Below are 19,725 nucleotides of genomic sequence, written 5' to 3' on the forward strand. Positions count from 1 at the left end.
GTGAGAAGAGGGCAAAAGAAGAGATATTTAACCAAACTCATCTTTGCAGATCACACAAGGAGGCAAATGTATTCACATTAAATGCAAGAACAAATCTGGATTTTTGCAGAGAACCTTACAAAAGAAACCCATTTAGGGTTTTCAGACTAATGTGAAAGCAAGAATGACCTATTGTGGGGAATATTAATTTTGATTACAGAATTTCAGCAGCCAAAAAGAGGCAATACCTGGATAACAGCAGCCAGTTCTGCACCACAGACTTGAGGATATGGCTCACCTTCTTTCCGGCTAAGGGAACACTAATTTCACCATAGAAACTAGGAGAATTAGCAAAAAGGGTGGATGCCTATTACAGAGAGAGCAATTCAGGAACAGGAAGCAACTGCAACAGAAGGTAGGCTGCCAGCAACAAGGCAACTCTCAATCTCCCTGCTAGAAACAACGTATCACTGTCCATCTTCAAAGCACATTATGAACACCAAGAGATAGAGGCCTTCCACAGTAAAGGAATCTGTGTGTACTAGTGCTATTTAATTCATTACTGAGAATTAACGCATGCTACAATACCTAAATTCTGAAATGCAATGACAAAGTGAAGATACATACCACTCCTACTCTGTTGATGGGACATGTAAAGCAATGATTAGCTATGGCAGCATTTCTTGCTTCAATTGGCCACATTGACTCACTGCAACATAGTAACAATAGAGGAGGCAGATACTCATTATTTGTCTACTTTGGAGCAGTCTTCTGCATTTGGATTATTTATGAGTGTGGGACACTGTACACTGTTGAAGAAACCAAAGTTAGTAACTAAGACTGATCTTGCTATTACAGTTTAAATCTCCTCACACATACAGCCAAAATACAACTATTTTCTGCTTGAATATAGGTATAAACAATTTTATGTGATAACTTGGTAAATAAGGATTTTTCATGGTGAAAAAAAAAAACACACCTCAAGATTTTCAAAGCAATTAAAATTAATATAAAAGCTTTTACTCTACTAAACAATGCAAAGGATTTACACATGTGCTTTCATATTCCATTAATTTTCAATGATCCAAATAATATTCTGCAGCAAAGCAGTAAGAGCTGTAAGAAAAAGAAAGTAAGAATAAGCTGTAAGAAAAGCAGTAAGAGTAAAATACAAGTTGCCTCCTTTTTTCCAAAATAATTCAGGAGTAGGTGTTGCAGCAGTGAATGAAATATCAAATTTATAGGAATTAAAAAAAAAAAAAAGAAAAGAAAAGAAAAACTATTCCCATCTTTCCCACTTCTGTTATTTTAGGTACCAGTTTCACAGTTTCATAGCAATTTCCAGTAAGTCATTTTCCAATGGTGGGCTGATAAAAAAGAAAGCACACTTAACTAAAGCATCCCCATAACTTCCCAGTCATTAGCTACTACACCAGTCACCAAATTTACAGAAAACCAAGAACTGGAGAATAAGGAATAAAAGAATTCCTTCTCTTTCACAGTCTCCAGCTCTTTTCCAAAAGGAGATTTCAATTCTGACTGATTTTTAAAACCAAAACTGTCATCTTCTCATTAAATGGTTCGATACAAAGGGATCAGACCAGTTAATGGAAGCTCTGGAAGTACTCAGAGCCCCAAAATGAAGGTGATATAATTTGTACGTCCTGAGGCAATACAGTATGTACCTGCCAGATTCTGAGTGCTAAGACAGTTAGGCAAGTGTCTGACTGCATTAACCTCCCAGGCAGACACAAGAATCGTAAGAGATGGTCACTAGGCTGATTGAAAGGACTTGGTTTATTGCCTTTTTTCTCAATTGCTCTGAGTCTGGTTGCCAGCTATTCTAAGAAAAAGGAATTTTATTGAAAAGCTCCTGCAAATTACTATTTCACAGAAGAAAAGAGACAGGAAGAAAAGCTATAGCCAAGAAGTTACCCCAGAGACAGTTTTCCACATGGGCCTCAAGAGTCCTCTTCCTGCAATAAAAATTATACTCTTAAAAACAATCAAGTGAAAGGCAATAATTAGGAGAGTCTGAAGCACCCAGAGTAGCAATGAAGTGCTTCATGAAGACAGGATAATTTCTGTTTGCTCTCCTCTTAATGGCCTATAAGTGGACAAACATCACAAACATTATTCTAGTACTCATATTCATAAAATGCCCCCAAAGTATTGTGTATTCATTCAATTCTTTTCAAAGGACATTTTCCAATATCACAAAACCTAAATAAGACACTTTAATACTGAAAAATACTAAAGGCAGTCTGAATGGCAGAATATTGAATCTAACCTACAGTTCTACTCCCCAGGCTCGCAAATGTATGGTTCTCTGCACTAGAACTGCTTGTCGGTATGAAATTTTTATGCCTCTGTAACCTGTTTTTCACAATTTCCACCCTACTGTGAATGGTCTGTGTACTCAGAATCTTCTTCTAGCTGGTCAGCAACAAAAATTGGTATGAATATTCTCAAACCTTCTTACAGAGCTAGAAAAACTCCAAATTTACATTAAATAGGTAAAGAGAAGGGACTGGGGGAATCCTAAAGAAAATGCAAAAAAGATTCTCCTCTTTACAATTTATAACTCTTTTATCCTCTTGCATCCCTAGTCAGCAAGTCTGCATTGCTGAATACTTCATACATTTAGGTTTACACAACTTACACTGGAAAAATCTCTTCCTCTATGTTTAAAGCAATAAAAAATGGAAGTATTCTGCAATTAGTGCATGCACACAAGCCCAGTTGAAGGGAGGAACAGGGAGAATGAGAAAGAACTTCAAGTATTTTGAGAGGAGATCAGTACGCTTTCTTTTTTGTTTGCAACTGAATACTATATTTGAATTACAACAACAAAATATGCTCCTGTTAAGTTCCTAAAAATCATCTCTGGAGCTGGAAACTCAGAGACAGTTCAGCTAGCCCAAAATAATGGCTTTAACTCACAAAGGAAGTGTCTTTGTTCCAAAGAACTCTGCAAAGCCAGACCTCCCTCCTCCTGTACAAAGCCAACTACTTGTGCCGAAAAGGATAGCTTAAAATATTTAACACCTAAAATCCAGTGTAAACTACCATCACCTCCTCAGTCACATACATATAAATATCAAACATGGTTAAATTGCTTTCCAGAGCCTACTGTTATCTGAAAGGGAAAAAAAAAGAAAAAAAAGAAAAGCACAATTATTGTACCATGTATTAAGCTTATGTGTCGACACGTTCTGGAATCCTGCACCTCAATTTACAAATAGTCTAATCTGGAATATGGAACTATTGAGCAGTAAAGCAAAGAACAGAAGACAATGAGACTAAAAGGAAGACATGGTGATTTTGTCAAGAAAAGTGGAATTAAAAACAACTGAAACAAATTTCTACAAGGTTTCTGCCCAAAGGAAGCATTTTTTATTATTTTACATCACATTATAGCCCAAGCAATATACAGCCTTTGTCAGACACAATGCTTTGGAAGCATGGCATGTTCAAAGGTTGTTATAATGAAATGTGACTGATGTTAATACTGTAGAAACACACAATATTCAAGATCTAATCCACAGATTAATCATTATGGGCTGGATAAGAACTCTATTTTCTTAGCTCACTGAGTGAGTTTTCTTTTAGGAAATCCAGTCAGTAGGGTGCAATTAATGTCAATCTGTAGAAGATTAATCTCAAGGGAAAGTTTACACTGGTTTAGTCTGGTTCAAGAGGCCTAATAATCATAAAATTGTCAACAGTAAAATAGAAAAAAACCCTTTTCTGAGAAAAGGGTTTCTCAGCTTGGCTCTGAAGACTGCAATTTGATAGCATACTTACTGGCTCCTAGATAGAAGATAGATCTGACAAGCTAACTTAAATGTAAATTAATACTATCTATCATAAAACAGAAATATTACACACACAAAAAAAATTCTAAAAAACAGTCATTAGCTTCCAGAAGCCCAGCTGGATGCTGGATAACTCTGTCTCAAAGGCAGAAGACCTGCAGATATACAACTAAAGTTCTGGAAGGGAACCAGTGGCCCAGAACTGCAGATGGAGGAGAATGCAGATTCCTTTGTAAAGAAAAAGTAAGGAGGTAATATCTAAGGTTTCAAGACCTCAGCAAGGTACCACCCTGGGGCCAAAGAGGTTCAGTTAACTCAAAGTATGCAACAGCCTAAAGCAGCTTGCATTTTACCTGAGTGTTCCGATAGTGGCTGAAGGGTTAAAGATGATCTCTGCTCCATTGATACTATACATGAGCCAATTCAGAGGGTGATGGCGCCCGTAGCAGATATTCACAGCAATTGTTCCAAATTGTGTCTGAAACACTGCGTGTCCTGTATTTCCTTCCATATAGTAGGTAGACTAGAAAAAAAAAAGGCAGATTTCTTAAAAAGAAAAAACTCTGAAGTTGCTTCTTCAAAACTTCTCCAAAAACTTCCAAAGTTGCACTTACAATGCCTGATTACCAGCTTCAAAAGTCATAAGCCCGTGAGCAAGAATACCCTTCTTTAGTACACAATTACAACAGAACAGCGATTTAACAGAAAGTGTCTCTCTTAGGCTAAGATCAAATCCCAGCTTATTTCTGTTTCCCTTTACTCATACTAAACCTAAGCACTGCCTGACTTAGGCATACACTCTTCCAGTAACACTAGAAGCTTCTACAGAAGCTTAAGAGACTCACAAATTGCCAAACCCTAGGCACCGCTCTTAGTACTTTTACCACATAAGTAAATTCTCCAAAGAAGTCACAATCCTTAGTCTTATTAAATATAGAGAATATGAACCCTGTAAAATGAACAAGAAATTCCTTTACATTCAACTGTTAATACTGATATAATATATATATTTTATATATATATATATATAATAATTTTATGAATATCGTAGGTGACATTGGTGTATAGCTAAGATTGGTTATTTGAATTTCTTTATAACTATTGCTCTAAACTAACTGAAGGCTTGAAAGAACAAGGAAAATCACAGGATAAATCTAGATGGCACTCCTTAAAGAAACTGGAACAAACTGTTGGCTTCAAATATCCCATTTCCCATATGCTGCCAACTTTATCTTATCATATCAAACATTTCTAAACAGTTAAAAATGCACTGGTTCCTGTAAAAGGCAATGATGAAGGGAAGCAGAGGGCACTGTTAACAGCTATCAAGAGGGACAAACTTCCAGATAGAGAAACTAAATGAAGTCTACAGAGCTGGGTCTTCCCAGGTACGAGAAAAGGGTATGGGTGGAGTCATTTACAGTTCCCTGAAATCACTGCCTTGACCTGCAGTGGCAGTCAAAAAAACAACAAGACACTGGACATCAAAAGGAAGGGTACTGAGAATATAACAAAATCATTTTGCTGGTACATAAAAATTCTATGTGCCCATAGCTTGAGTTCTCTGTGTAATTCACAGATGTGTCTGCATCCCAAGGATACACTAGAGATGGAACAAGCAAAGGCCACTAAAATGATTAAGGGGATGGAGTAGCTGCCTCACGAGGGGAGACTAAAAGGCTCAGTGTCTTCAATTTGCAGACAGAAGGCTGAGGAAGATTACAAATGAAATTTACAAAATCACAAAGGCAGCAGATAATCTGAATGCAGAAATTCTGAAACAGCAAAAGCAGGAGGTATTCACTGAAATTAGTAGTCTTGTCTGTATTTTAAACCAAAGTTTGTTTGTTTGTTTTATAAACACAGCAGGTAGAGCTCTTCTGGAATTTGCTCCTACAAGAGTTTGTGAGGACAGATTGTATCAGCAAGTTCAGAAGGGACTGGACAAAACCATGGACAAAAGGTCCACAAAACAGTCAAGAAAAAAAACAGCCAGAAATGTACTAACATTCCCAAAATAATGACTGTGGATACTGGGGGAGTACAAACGCTGCAAATAGTGGCCAGACTCATTCCTAATCGTATATCCTCATGATGATCTCAGAGGCAGAAGATAGATAACCCACTGGCCTGACCCAATGAGGCATGTCTCTTACCATATGAGTGGTGTGTTGTGAAATAATTCAATTTTTACTGAAACTGTCTGTCCATTGAATCAACCACCGCTATTGGTCTTAAGGGAACAGAATTCCAATATCAGGCCTACAGTAAGCACAGTAACTGCTGAGGAACGCTCCAGGACCTCATCTAACTGTAGGAGAATGGCATGACAGAAGTGACAGATACAACTCTGAAAAGGATCACGTTCAGAAATCAAGAAGGGCTAGAGGTTTAGTCTGCCTGGTAAGTGTGATAATCTCATGTTTGTTATTTACTGTCAGGTCTCATGAAATTGCAGATTCCCTTGGGCACAGATTTTTATCTCCTTTCACGGTCTGTAGAGAGCACGCCATGCGGTGGGCACTCACATAATCCTGTTTCAAAACAGTTCTGCTGATTGAATATCTTTCCATTTTTTCTTCTATTCTCTGTTTTCTTTTATTACAATAGGAGAAGAAAAACAAGAATGTTAATTGCTTCAGGGAATTCATCAATTCTTATTCTTTATTCCTCACCAGAGGTCTCAATCATCTCCACAGCAACTAATTGTGATGTCTCAAGAAGGATTGATTTTTGTTTATTTATACGCCCTCCCACACATGGCTGAATAGGTTAGAGACCAATCTCTTTCCCCTTTGCATTTAGTTCTCATTGATTCATCAAGGATGATTGTAACCAGGCTCCTTTTCCAATCTGTTCTCCAGAGACAATTTACATAACATAATTTGAAACTCACCCCTTCCTTGGGGGTAACTTTGTTGATTAAAAAGAAAAAAACAACAATAAAGTAACAGAGATGAGTATAATCCTTCCTTGTAGTCTTGTCTGCTTCTAAAGTTCCTCTATCAGAATCAGTCAGCCTTAACACAATTCAGAAAGCTGTTCTTACTTCTCTTATCTGCAGGATAACAAATCATGAGCAGAATGGGCAGAATGCTTTCCTAACAGGACTAGTCAAAAAGTCAGCACTGTTTTAGGTAAATACTACTTGCCTGTTATAATGAGACAGATACAACAAGAACTGTCAAATCATTATAACACACTGGCAATATTTTAATAGATTGTGTCTTGTGACAATCCTGAAATTTAGGATCACAGGAACTAACTCCTTTTAGGAATTATACAAGACCTCCAATACAACTATAGTAATACTTCACATGGAAAAGTAAAAATATTTTATAATTCTTTTAGGTGTCTTTCATTACAGTTTCATAACTAGAAAAAAGAAGATTCTTGGAATCTGTTGATGTTCCATAAACCACTGTCTGGAAAACTGAAAGACACTGTATTTTAGTACATGCAACGGGATTTTTTTTTTCTTGTGGTTGTACAAGAAAGGTATCAAGAATGTGCAAAGTACCCAAAATTCATTTGTATTAATACTTGCATTTTACACAGGATTGTTAGTTCTTGTTTTGCTAGCTAGAAGACAACTCTGACAAAATAATATTAAAAATCAAAATAATTGTTAAAGATGGAAGTCAGGCTTGTGCCTGACAAGCCTGTGACAGAACTTCATTGTGTAAAAAACTATTAACAGCCTCCTCTGAAGAAACACAACCCAGTAGGATCAGGTCTAGGAGCACAGGTCTAAACTTCCAGAGGTCTTTGAACAGGAAGTTTCAAGGAAAACAGAATAAAAAACAAACAAAAAAAACCCTTTAAAATTAATAAAAAGGCAGTCTGGGTTCTAAAGCCTCAGTTTTGTGCCTGGAGCATTTGGAAAGGGAACAGAAGCAACTGCAGGTATATAGTTCCCAGTGCTTAGGAGAAATGCCTCTGTTAATTACTCACTTTAGCTGACAAGGAGAGATTAAGTTAGGTAAGACAATGTATTTTTAGACTTTGGTTAATTTTTAATCCTGATCTTTCTGCCTGTGATAATTCTACGGATGGATAAACACATTTCAGACCAAGCAGTTTCCTTCTCACACTGCTTTTACTACTAGTTCAGTTTCTGAAGCTGATTCTAGAGCACAGCCTAAAAACAGTTGGGGGCTTCAGTGGAAGTAATGTGATTAGTAAACAGAATATGCCATAAACCAGTGATTCAGTCACAAGTGTAATGATTAAGGGATTCCACTCAGAGAAACATGAGCATAAGAACTGTCATTTCCACGACAATCTCATGGAAAAACAAAGATCAAGATCATAAACACTGCTCATACCCGAATCATGAATCAATTCCCCTCCAAATTAAATCAAGTTCAACAGGTGCAAAAATTACCTGAGACCATCACGCACAAGTAATATAACACAGCTGTGACTTACAGAATTTTGTTTTAAAAGTCCTTGATAGTTCTGTAGTTTCTATCAGGCCAAGGAAGAATATATGACAAAGATTCAAGGTCACTTGTGCTTTAATGGTCATCACTCTTCATTCTTGATTAATTAACTTATTATAATAATATAATCTTACCTGGAAAAAACTGATTTGATGCTCAGTGAATCACATTTTCCAAAAATACATTACATTTCCTTCCTGTATGGCTCTGATAGAACACACTGCAGACACAAGCAAGAGCTGCAAAGCGAGACTAGCTTGAGAATCACAATACTGCATCTTACCTCATTGAAATCTCCAATCCTTGGAATGTGATTTTTCCTACTTTTGCCAAGGATAGCTCCAGAATTAGAAATGACAACTGCAGTATTCCAAAGAGTTCCTCCATGTATTTCATCTCGCTCCAGGATTGGAGACACCACAACCATATTGTATTTCTTTGCCAGCTAGAAAAATTATGTTAATTTGTACATTACACATACAAGCCTAGAGTAATTAATTATTTTCACCTTGTGTTCATAAAGAAACATTTAAAAAGGTTTTCACTTTGTGCATTACTTTGACTGTTATCAAGTGCTAATACTTAATCCACACTGCAACCACCTGTACTGTCAGTTTCTTCAAAGATGGATATATCACTGAGAGCCTTCCACCTAAATCATTCAATTAGAAATGCAAGGTACCAACTGGAAAAAACATCCCAACAACAGCATTAAAACTCCAGTGCTAACCCACATCTACTTGCAGGTATAACAGGAGGTTGATCCCATTTTTATTCTGGTATCCCACTTACATGGATTTGTTTAACACCTCAGCTAGCTGAAAAAAAGTTCAAAAAGTCATGGGAAAATTTAAATTATTATATATTAACTATAAATAGTAACAAATATAGGTGTGAGTGAGAAATATAGCACCACCTGACTGCTAGTTTACTAGTACATTGCTGTGTTTTCTTTCATACCACTTTTCTTTTTTTGTGTTTCTCTGAACTTCTATAGTGTTAGTAATTCCAGTGAGACTCAATCTGTACTTGCCCTAGATCAGACTGAAGATAAAATGGCTGTCTACAAAAGGTTAAATAGGTCAGTTCATGTCTGGGCAAATTTGACTCCATAACAACCTTTTGTGAATCCCTTACTACAGAAAATCATAAAAATTCCTTATTGTAAGAATAAGTTGTCAGAAGGCAAAAATATACTCTGTCACTTTCACAGTCAGCAGTCTCTGAAAGAATAAATGCCAGCTAACAAATCTCCTTAGGTACATAAAAAAGCCCCCTATATTTTGTTTCATTGCACAGGGAAATGAAGATTTGTATGAAAGTGTTCCCTGTTCAGAAATGGCTATTCTCCTCAGGACCACACTTCACACAAATATTGTTTAATGCTCACCTGTTCTAGCTAAGAAACATCTTTTGAATAGAAATTCAAGCCATTTGGCTGGGAAACTGCTCCCCATTCATTCAGGAATAGTTAAATGGCAAGTTTCATATACTTTGCACTTATAGACTGACTTTTACCCTGGAAGGTATTTTAAAAATTAAATATTGAGCATACGTACTGTCGCCCATTTCTACTTCGTTCATTACTACAATATTTGTCAAGCAATTTAGTTTTTATTATTTCTATTTTATCAGTGGTAGAAGACTTTATATAAAGAAGAAATCCTTGCTAATCTGTGGCAGTTACTGGCTTGGGGGGGGTGGGGAGGTGAGTTTTGTGTGTTTTGTTTTGTTTGTTTATCTGTTTACCTCTTGGCAGAATTTTGTTGTTGGCCCATCCTCTGCTGACTCAGCAAATTCAGTCCAAGGAAGCTTCTCTCTTGTACAAAATGCAAAGGGCATGGCTAGAAAACATCAGTGCAAGGCAAACTTTACAGGAGTATCCATGTCACTCAAGAGACACAGGGGTAGTTCTGTTTCCATGAAACACATAAATAATTAAACACTTAAGAACGATACAACTGTTCTCCTTGTTCAAAGGACAAAGCTTTTTAGTAATATTTTTAGCAAGGATGAGGAATGCTGGGCCCATACATAGCAAAACAGAAGAGAAAGAATGCACTTACTGTGCATTACTAGTCTTACAGGAGGTAAAGATCTAAAACACATCCTAGTCACTACTGTACACTTTCTGCAAGCAACCTGTTTTTGCAGTGGGGTCTTCATTTTGGTTTTGGCTCCTATTAAGCTTCAAAGATTCCATTTTAATTAAAATTTATTCATATTTCTTAACATCTGTCTATATATCTGTGCACTCTATATCTGTGACTATAAAATTATTGCAACATACACCTCTCCTTACAGACCTCACACAGATCTAGTTCTAACAAAGACTTTCTGTTTTTCTTAAAAAAAAAAAAAAAAATCAGTAACAGTCAACTGTTGTATCTTGGATGATCTCTGTTGTTTGCCTACAAGATATATTTCGAGTACAGGATACCTGCTAAAACATAAAGAACTTGACCTCTGACAAGCTAGAAGGAATCAGAGAAAATACTCACTCCAAGCCTCCTGGAAACAAACTATGTTGACCCCACACACTGCTGCCACCTCCACAATCTCCGCAATTCGCCTGTGCAGTGCAGCCACCTGATTGTGAGAAGTTTCACACTATAAAAAAGCTGAATATTCTAACTCACTTGTATATTAGTAGCCTAGTTTTACAAACTTTATTCACATTAAATACTTCTATCTTGTTCTGTACTTAGTCCCATTGCTTTCAAAGGGAATACCTCAAGAAGTAATCATTCATGAGCACCAATATCAAAATTAGGACCTAAAGAGTTAAATATAGATTTTTAAAATATAAATTCACATGCTAAAAATACAGAAAGCAATCCACTGGAATTCTCAGATTCCATGGTTGCCACATTTAAATATCTGGCAATTAATCCCTGACTGCTTTGTAAACAGCTACAAATCTTAAAAGAATCAGCAAAAATAATCTTTTTGTTGCTCAGTGGAAACAACTACCTAGCAATGTTAAGAAAAAATGAATTCAAAATCAAGTACTCAGAATCTTACAAGATGAGGTAAGGATAGTCCGTTTCTTTGGTTATCTGCAAATCCTGCTGACACACATGGATCTTAGACACTTTCTAGAAGTTATTATCCTCAAAGTATTTTCTCAGTCTCTCTGCCCTAAGATCTAAGTAGATTATTACCAAGGAAAACAACAAAGCATTTATTAATTAAAAACCTTTGTTTCAAAATATTTTTTTCTTTGAGTGCTCTAGCTAAAGATGAGTATAGACATAGCACTTTTTATTGATATTTTCAGTTATCAACAAAAAAAATGGATGCAACACAAGTCAACAGTGATCTACAAACTCAATGGCTGTACACTGATTTACAGAAATAGTTATCTACTAGTTCTGCCTTGTCTGTGAACAAAACTATTACTCCAGGAAATTTCACACGTGATTTTTTTTTCTACTTTTTTAAAACAACCTTTAAGAGGCAATTTCTATATAAACATGTCACCTCAGTACTTTTGTGTCCAAGATGTTAAGAGATGACAGTCACCTTGTAATATGATTTGGTTCATTGCTGTGCAAAGAATAATACAGCTTTATTAATCCACGTTTGTGCTAATGGATCTCCTATACTGCATCATTTTTCAATTAAAACAAGAACTGCACCTGTGCTTTCCATAGATTGCAATCTCTTGATTCCAGGAAAATGATTTTTCTGTTTCATTTTACAGGAAAAGACTTTTCATTTACAAAATCAGTGACTAAATATTTAGCTATGGGAAAACTGCAAATAGGTTGGGCAATTCACTAGATAAACATAATACAGAAACGTTTCTGAGGAACAATAAAATTCCATGTATCATTCTAGTTTCTTACAGTATACTGTGTTAAGACAGCGTTGGGCCCTATGTTGACAGACAAACAGCAGGTATTTCATGATACAGATTTTAACACCAACGACCAAAGGGTGATGTTTCTCAATCCAGTAAAAGAGTTACAAACAAATAACCCAGATCCCAACTTCTGTACCTGGACTGCCACTGCTGTGTCTGTGGGAAGGGGAATTTTATTCTGTATCAGTCCTACTCGAACAATGCGTGGCCTTCTCAATTGCTCTGGAGCAGCTTCAAAGCCATAGCCCTGTAGTTCAAAATCTCTTTCTTGAGCTGCTGATACAGCAGCAGCTGGCAAATAAAGTTTTCTAGAATGAAAAGAAAACAAAAGCAGTTCAAGCTGAGATACTCTCTTTTTTCTTTCTGGATGCAACAGACGCAAAGGACAACAAATACTGCCTACCCCTGCAGAGCCACCTTAGTTTCAAGCTCCCATGCCCCAGCGCACAACCGTTGGAGGGAGGGAACAGTCAGACAGCAACAAGGCCATGTGCAGTCTCACAGCTCTCCTCCATGGCAGCAAACTCCCAGCCTCTCCTTAGATAATTCAGATTTCCAGATGTTCTTACCTTATGAAGGAATCAAGGAACTCACCTCTACAGACTCCCACTCGTAACTCCCAGATTACACTTTCCCTCCAATCTACAGTATTTTTCTCCGCGTTAGGTCCCCACTTTGCCAGCTCCCTCACCCCAACCTACAACACCCCCGAACTATCCCCCTCAGCTCCTTCGCTCCAGCCAGCCACCCACTCATACCACTTCTCTACCTCCCTCCTTCCCAGGCCAGGATACCCCCAAACTACCCCACAACTAAGTTCCTCACCTGCCCCCTCCTTTTTCCTTTCAGCGCTGCCCTGAGGACTCCCCTCACACTGGCTCCTTCCCCCACCCGCCCAGGCTGGACGCCCCCTCCTCAAACTGGCTCCCCCCCGGCGCCCCGAGGGGACACCCCGTTCCTCCAGCAAGCCCGCCCCCGCAGCGCACCTTGCCTCGCCGCCATAGAGGATCCGCTTCACCTCGGCGAGGTCCTCGGGCGGGATGTGCCGCTCCAAGCAGGACTCCAGCGACTGCAGGCCTCCCTCCATGGCGCGGCAGTGAGCGGGGCACGCGCGGACCGTTGGGCACGCGGCCCCCCTCCGCCCCGACCGTTACCCCCGGGCGGCCCGCCCGGCCACGCCCCTTTCTCCTCAGGGGCGTTTGGCGCGCACGGCCGGGGCTGGGAGCCCCCTGCGCCACGGCGGCCGGTGGCGGCACAGGCCGTGGGGGCTGAGGAGGCGGCAGCAGCAGGGTCCCCTGCGGCCCTCGCTGGGCTGGCTGGGGTGTGCGTCTTGTGTTGGCCTGATGGCCAACCCCGAGACACCCTAAAGGGTTAAACAGCCGTGGAGGTGGCTGTGCCCAGTTACTTGCTTCTTCTGGGCCAACTCCTCAGTCTCAAAATTAATTAAAAACACAGGTATCTTCAGGAGGATTTTATGAAGATATCCTTCTACATAAAGGCTTAGAAATAGGCAAGAGGTCATAAAATACTGTGGTTTTCACAGGTGTGTGTGTGTCTGTTTTAGTTGCAGTAAGACACTGAACGGGGCCAGGAATAAAAATAAGCTTTGTCCCCGAGATGCATTTCAGGCCCAATATCACTGGAAACTCATCCCAGAAACAAAGTTAATGTCAGACAAAATATCAAACAGAACAAAAAGTCTATCTGGCTCAAAGAAAAGTGCATCTGAATAGAGGGTATTTCCCATTCGTATTTCCAAGCAGCCATCCTGTTTACACCAATTATTCCCACCAAAACCAGTAAGGACTGGCCACGTTTTCTGCTTCAGAATGTAATTGTGAAATGAACGTAAGTGCTTCATCCAAATGAGAAAACCAGTTACCAAGTCCAGGGACGGCTACAACAGTCTAAATATATCACACTGATTTTAAGCATTGCTTTATGTATCTTCTAGAAGACAGAGTAACATTTAGCACTGAGCGTCTCCAGCTGTCAGGCATTCTGAGTTAAATATTAAGCCTTTCAGGCTGTCTAATATTTAACTTTAAACAGAAAGAATCCAGGGATAATCAGGTTTCATCGGAGCGTTTTGAGATGTGATGCTTTCATCTACTTTTTTTAACCCAAGAAGCTGCAGCAATGCTCTGTGCAAGGTATACGAGGGCAGAGGCGCTGGTCCGCTGTCTGTTGGGAGTACGAACCTCTAGAGCAACTCCTAAGAGCAGAGTAACTCTTTTAGATAGAAAACAGGAAAATCCTTTAATCTTTCAGGGAATTCTCAAGGTAAGCTAAGCATAGGGATGAAAGTATGGATAGCTTGCACACTATGTAAGTACGCGTATTGTACTCACCAATATAGCAGTCTCAATGTTCATGACCCAGAGCCTAAAAAACTCTTCTGAGAAACTGTTTTTCTTTCCCAAACACATTACTGAAGTGCAATAATAAGCAGTGACTGAGAGTTACATGGTGGTTTTCAGCTGAAACTACAGGGGGAATTAAGAGACCAACAAGTGAATTAATTCCCATGTTCCATATTCCCAGAACGTCAACCAACTGACAAAGCCTTTCTGAATGGATTCTTAGAAACAAGCAGAAGGGCCTGGGTTTGTCTGGGAACTCATCTGGACTTGCCTGGACTGCAAGTTAAAGGGAAAAACAGCAGGTCTATTTTGTGTGCAGCTCCTGAAGAAGGTCACATAACTGAACTTTTCTGCTCAAGCTTCTATTCTTAGTGTGAACTTTCACTGACTTCTCTATTGGTGCCTTGTTTGTTTGTAATTCGTTAAGTTGTGCTACATGTAGGAAATGGTCTTCATGGCAATAAAACTGAAGCCCCTGGAAAGAATACTCATGAACAGTCGAGATCTGCAAAAAAAGTGTATTTCCTGTGCACCAAGCACACCAACCATCCTGCAACAACATAGTAACGTCCAGACAGCACGAATAGGAAATGACAAGCCTAGAATTGCTAATAATGATGAAAGGAGATCAGGCTATTCCATAGGGACTGTGCATCTATAAAGGTATAACTCTAGCCAACACAATAAACCTTCAAAGCACGAAATGTTAATATTCAGCAGGAAAGTAACCTAATAAAGGAAGATGCCTTCCATACTCCAGACAAAAGCATATTAGAGAGAGAGCTTGGATCTAAATCTCAATGTTCCACCTCAATCATTACAGTTATATTTTAATTATAATGTTAGAATCCAGATCTTAATTCTGGTTTTGACATCTTCAAAGCTCTGTATTCAAACGTCTTTCCAGTTCTGCACTACCTGAACTAAGTAATTATTCTGGGAAATCACTGAACCCTCTGGCATAAGCCCAGGCTGTGATAATTGGTTTACAGGGAAAATTCCTACAAAACATTTCTGAAGCGTGCACAGTTTTCCTCTCTATTGCCCTCAGTCAGGGTGGTCCAGAATGTCAGATAAAGAAATCAGGACCACACGGGTGTAATCTGCGTAGAAAGCAGTTTTTCTACTGTGCGTCTATGTTGAAAACCTATATTACACAGATATCATCTCAGAGCTAAAATTGGATTTTGATAATACTGGTCCACACTCTATGCTTCAAGACTGTTCCCAAGAGTTCCTGTAAAATCCCACAATAGCACCATGGCATTAGTCAGAAGCACTCTGGAGAATGAATCTAAGAGCCAAACATCTAGAGTTCAGGCCAAAATTGGGAGAGACCCAAGAACAGACTTAAACAAACAAACAAGTCTTTCCATTGTAACCCAGGATAGGAGCAAAGGCTGGATAGCATCACGTATCAGAGCTAGTAGGCAGGACTGCAGGCAGAATTTCTGCCTTTCCAAGTTAGTAGTATGTAAATATATGCCCTCTGAAACAGACAGCTTCTTACGAACCATCCTACTATCATGTAAATCATGTTTCTGGACACTTTCTTCTGCTGTCATTCCTTGAAATGGATCTCACAGTTCTCCAGAGCAGTTAAATAAATGAATAACCGGCATCCTTGATGTCTCAGATCATCCATAGGGTCATGCTCCTTGTTATTAACACCCATCAAGGGATTTAAGTGCATGTGGACCCAGACATGTCCTGCAATGCCATATGATATTGATGGCCTGTTTAAGCTTGCTTTCTAGATGTCTCAGCACCCTTTTGGAATAACCTTGTACACTGTCCTTTTCCAAGGGCCATAAAATAAAATACTGAATTGTACTGCAAAATAGATCACTGATATCTCTAGAGCAGATGCGTTGCTTCACGTCAAATACAGATCACTTCATATAGAGATATATAAAAATATATCTTGAGACACATCTGATTCAAAACATTTCAACTGTAAGACATAGGCAGTGAAGGGTAATTAGCAAAGTAAAAGTTGTGACAGAAGAGGCAGCTCTAAAATACAGGAAGAAGATAAATGCTACTTAATGCTTCATGGTACTTAATACACAGATAGAAAGGAAAAAGACAGTAAGCTTTCTTTCTGTCCTACTTTGGTTTATACATCAATACAAGCAAGCTTTAGGGGTGTTATGATATAGGAAAACTAAAATTCTCTGTTTTAAAGTCACTCCAACATACCATGACCTCCTGCTAGTAACACAGATGGCTTTATCCTGGTTATAGGCAAAGAGTTCTTTTACTGATTCTACTTAAATCTTTAAAAGCATTCTTATCAGTTTTAGACATGGGCCCCTATTCAAATCCTAAGCCAAAATGGAGGTGAGGATTTTGATATACACGGAAAATTCTGGTCTGCTTTTAAATGCCATGCCTTTTTGGTGGACTCTGCCAAAGCTGCAGGTACAATACAACGACCTTTAGAGTAGGAGAGCCAACTTATAAACCTCATGTAGTTGGCTTTGTCTCATCTGGTCTTGGCTTCCTGCCATTCTGGAGGCTGGTTGAGGGGAAACGGGCTGAAGAACTGAGGAAGTTTATTTTTGACAATACATTTAGTCTGCTCTCAGACATGCCTGGGACCAAAGCAGTCCCAAACCAGCCCCAGCTCTAGGGAGCGAGACATAACTTTTCAGCTACCTTTCCCTCCTTCCACATGCCCTGAACTTCATCAGATGCAACAAGAAAAGCCCTGCTCACAGCTTCTAAAGAGTTAATGTAGCTTTGAAAGAGTCCTTCTATTGTTAGCACTGCTGTCTTTCTAGCTAGAAATATTCTGCTTGTTTGCTTTGACTAAATCACACCTGAAAAGGTATGTTTAAACTAGGAGAGAAGAGATTCACAAATTGATGGCTTTTGCCAATTAATGAAAGGACTCAGAAACATCCCCAAATTTAGTTCTTTCCTCCTTGGAAAATGTCTATCTCCCTGGTGCACAGGAAGTGCATTAAAGAAGTAATAAACACTCATAAAAAACATTTAATGATCTAACATTTAAGAGCAGTGTTCGTGTTCATTACTGTAACCTTCTGCTAAATTATCACCACCAAGATTGCTCATGGGCTCAAAAGGTCATGTTATTTTTGCTGTTGAAATCATGGAGTCTGGGAAACAACTGTGTGTAAATCGCTGATAAACTGGAACAAAGACAGAAGAGAAAAACACTGAACATATAAGAATGCAAGTAAACCAGCAGGAAAGGAGGGGAGGGGAAGAATCTCACGGAGAGTTTATTAAAAGAACAAAAGAATAAAATCTGGTGCATTTGTTTTCCACGGGTTCAGGAAGCCCGGTCTTTAAGCACCTACTATAAATAGAATGTTCTAATCCTTCATCAAAGCGGGCACTAGTCTAACACAAAATGAATGAATTTTAGGTAGAATCTGGGAAGCAAAAGATGTCCTTCCCCTTGTAGTAGAAGAAAGATCTCTTCTCTGAATCCTTGCAGAAAAGAGATATTCCATAGTGTAAGAATGGGAGAGATATGACGCAAAGCCTGGAACATGATGTTTCAATACTGAGAGATCCCTAGCAAGAATATTGTTAGAGAGGATACAGTTAGCAGATATCTAATTTAGGGATGAATAATCTTATTTTGAGAAAGATGGGCTTGAATTTATCACATGGCTGACCTGTAAATCCTCATAGAGTTCCCCTCTGAGGGAAGGCTGTATCTGAACTGTATAAACTTTGAAAAAGTGTTTGATAGGGTCCATAGGGATATCATTTAGAAAACAATGGGAATTTCTTTGAAGTTCTGAAAAGGACCACTTATAGTCATGAAAGCTTTTATAAACAATTTCAGTATAAAGTAATCCCAAAGAGCCACCCAAGATAAAAACAAAATGCAAAATACTGGAGAATTCTATTGGCACTGAATAAAATCCACCAAAAAACAAATTCAGGGAAAAAGTTGTAAATTGTTTAGGAGAGCTCCTTAGAATGGCCCCAAAGCCGTAATTCTTTAGGCAAGACAGCTTTGGCTAAGATTTTAGCCAGTAGCAAAGTGGTACAGAGTGATTCAGTACTCCGGTCTGGCTCTTTACTTTATGGGTTTGGGTTTGATGCTGTTCAAACCAACACAGCAAGGAGGTTGAAGAGGTGTGTCTCCTCAATCTCCCTGCTGAACTGAGTACCAAATGGGTAACTTCTAGGAGAGTTACTGAATATTATTCAGGCAGATCAAAGCCTGTACATATCAGTCAATAAAGGGCTATGCTAATCTTTGGTTTCACGCTTGGCAGCACAAAAGGAGTAACAACATCCACTAACAGTCAACATGTTGCATTTCTGGGAAGGTATTCTAGCTGCGACATGAGAAATTATAACAAGACATCAGAGCCTCTCGCCTCAAAAAGAACAGGACCCTTCCTACCACTAGGATTATCAAGCAAAACCCTTAGATTTCTACGTTCCCATAGCACTATGGTTTCCATATAGGAGCTTTCAAAAATGGGCCTCCAATGCAGAGTGCATGGATTGGCCCAAAGACAGACCATTCTCCAAGTTACTACAGATCACCCACATCAAAGTGCTTCACCATTAGTCTCTCACCACAACTCTTCAACTCGCAGTCCCAACAGACGGGAAGTAACTAGGGCTGCAATGTGATTTGGGTGGTAAGGAAGGAAAGAAAAAAGGCAGCGCTGTAGGATCACTCTGCTACAACACAATCTGGGAGGATAGAGTTGTGCTAATGGGTGGGAAAGCGGGCTTCAACCCTTCAGCTTATTTTGCCCAATGAACTGGTGAACACTACCAATCACTCAGGAACCTGAGCTCTCAAGATTTCAGGCAGCCTGGGCTTTTACATACCAGCACTAGCATTGACACCCAGGCTGGAAACTTTTGTTTCAGAATAACTTAATCTGCTTTGGAATTTATTTCTGAGTAAACATCCTCATATTCCAAAATGAGAGAATGCATAAAACAGAAGTAATATTCCACTTGAACTACAGGCTCCATTGCAATATGAATCTGTTGTCCAGTGTAAACAAGTCCTTGTTTTCAGAGAAGCGGGAAGAAGACAAGCATGACATCTTGTAAGGACAGCACATGGGAAGGACAGCACATGGGAGGGTCATTGCTGGGCCTCAACAGCACATTTGTTTGGTGAAGGCCAATATCACTGGCCCACAGCAACATATGAAATCGTCAGACAGTTGCAGCTGCACTTGGCAAACAAACAGTAGTAACCTAAGCCTGACACTGTAAATGATGGCTAATGAACT

At 39.1% G+C, this 19,725-nt stretch overlaps 1 protein-coding gene across 1 annotated transcript in view; it reads right to left on the reverse strand.

Moving 5' to 3' along the window:
• UPB1 (beta-ureidopropionase 1) overlaps nucleotides 1-13,253 on the reverse strand; it is an 18,996-nt gene extending 5,743 nt beyond the window's left edge. The window contains exons 1-7 of the mRNA XM_026119104.2: nucleotides 13,097-13,253; nucleotides 12,247-12,418; nucleotides 10,744-10,831; nucleotides 9,992-10,086; nucleotides 8,526-8,687; nucleotides 4,151-4,320; nucleotides 607-688 (exon numbers count right to left, since the gene is read on the reverse strand). Of these exons, the coding sequence (XP_025974889.1) occupies nucleotides 607-688; nucleotides 4,151-4,320; nucleotides 8,526-8,687; nucleotides 9,992-10,086; nucleotides 10,744-10,831; nucleotides 12,247-12,418; nucleotides 13,097-13,197 (870 nt within the window). The 5' untranslated portion in view covers nucleotides 13,198-13,253. The remainder of the gene's footprint in view (nucleotides 1-606; nucleotides 689-4,150; nucleotides 4,321-8,525; nucleotides 8,688-9,991; nucleotides 10,087-10,743; nucleotides 10,832-12,246; nucleotides 12,419-13,096) is intronic.
• Nucleotides 13,254-19,725: the final 6,472 nt, after the last annotated feature.

Source organism: Dromaius novaehollandiae, chromosome 17 (assembly GCF_036370855.1).
Source record: "Dromaius novaehollandiae isolate bDroNov1 chromosome 17, bDroNov1.hap1, whole genome shotgun sequence".
Lineage (NCBI taxonomy): Eukaryota > Metazoa > Chordata > Aves > Casuariiformes > Dromaiidae > Dromaius > Dromaius novaehollandiae.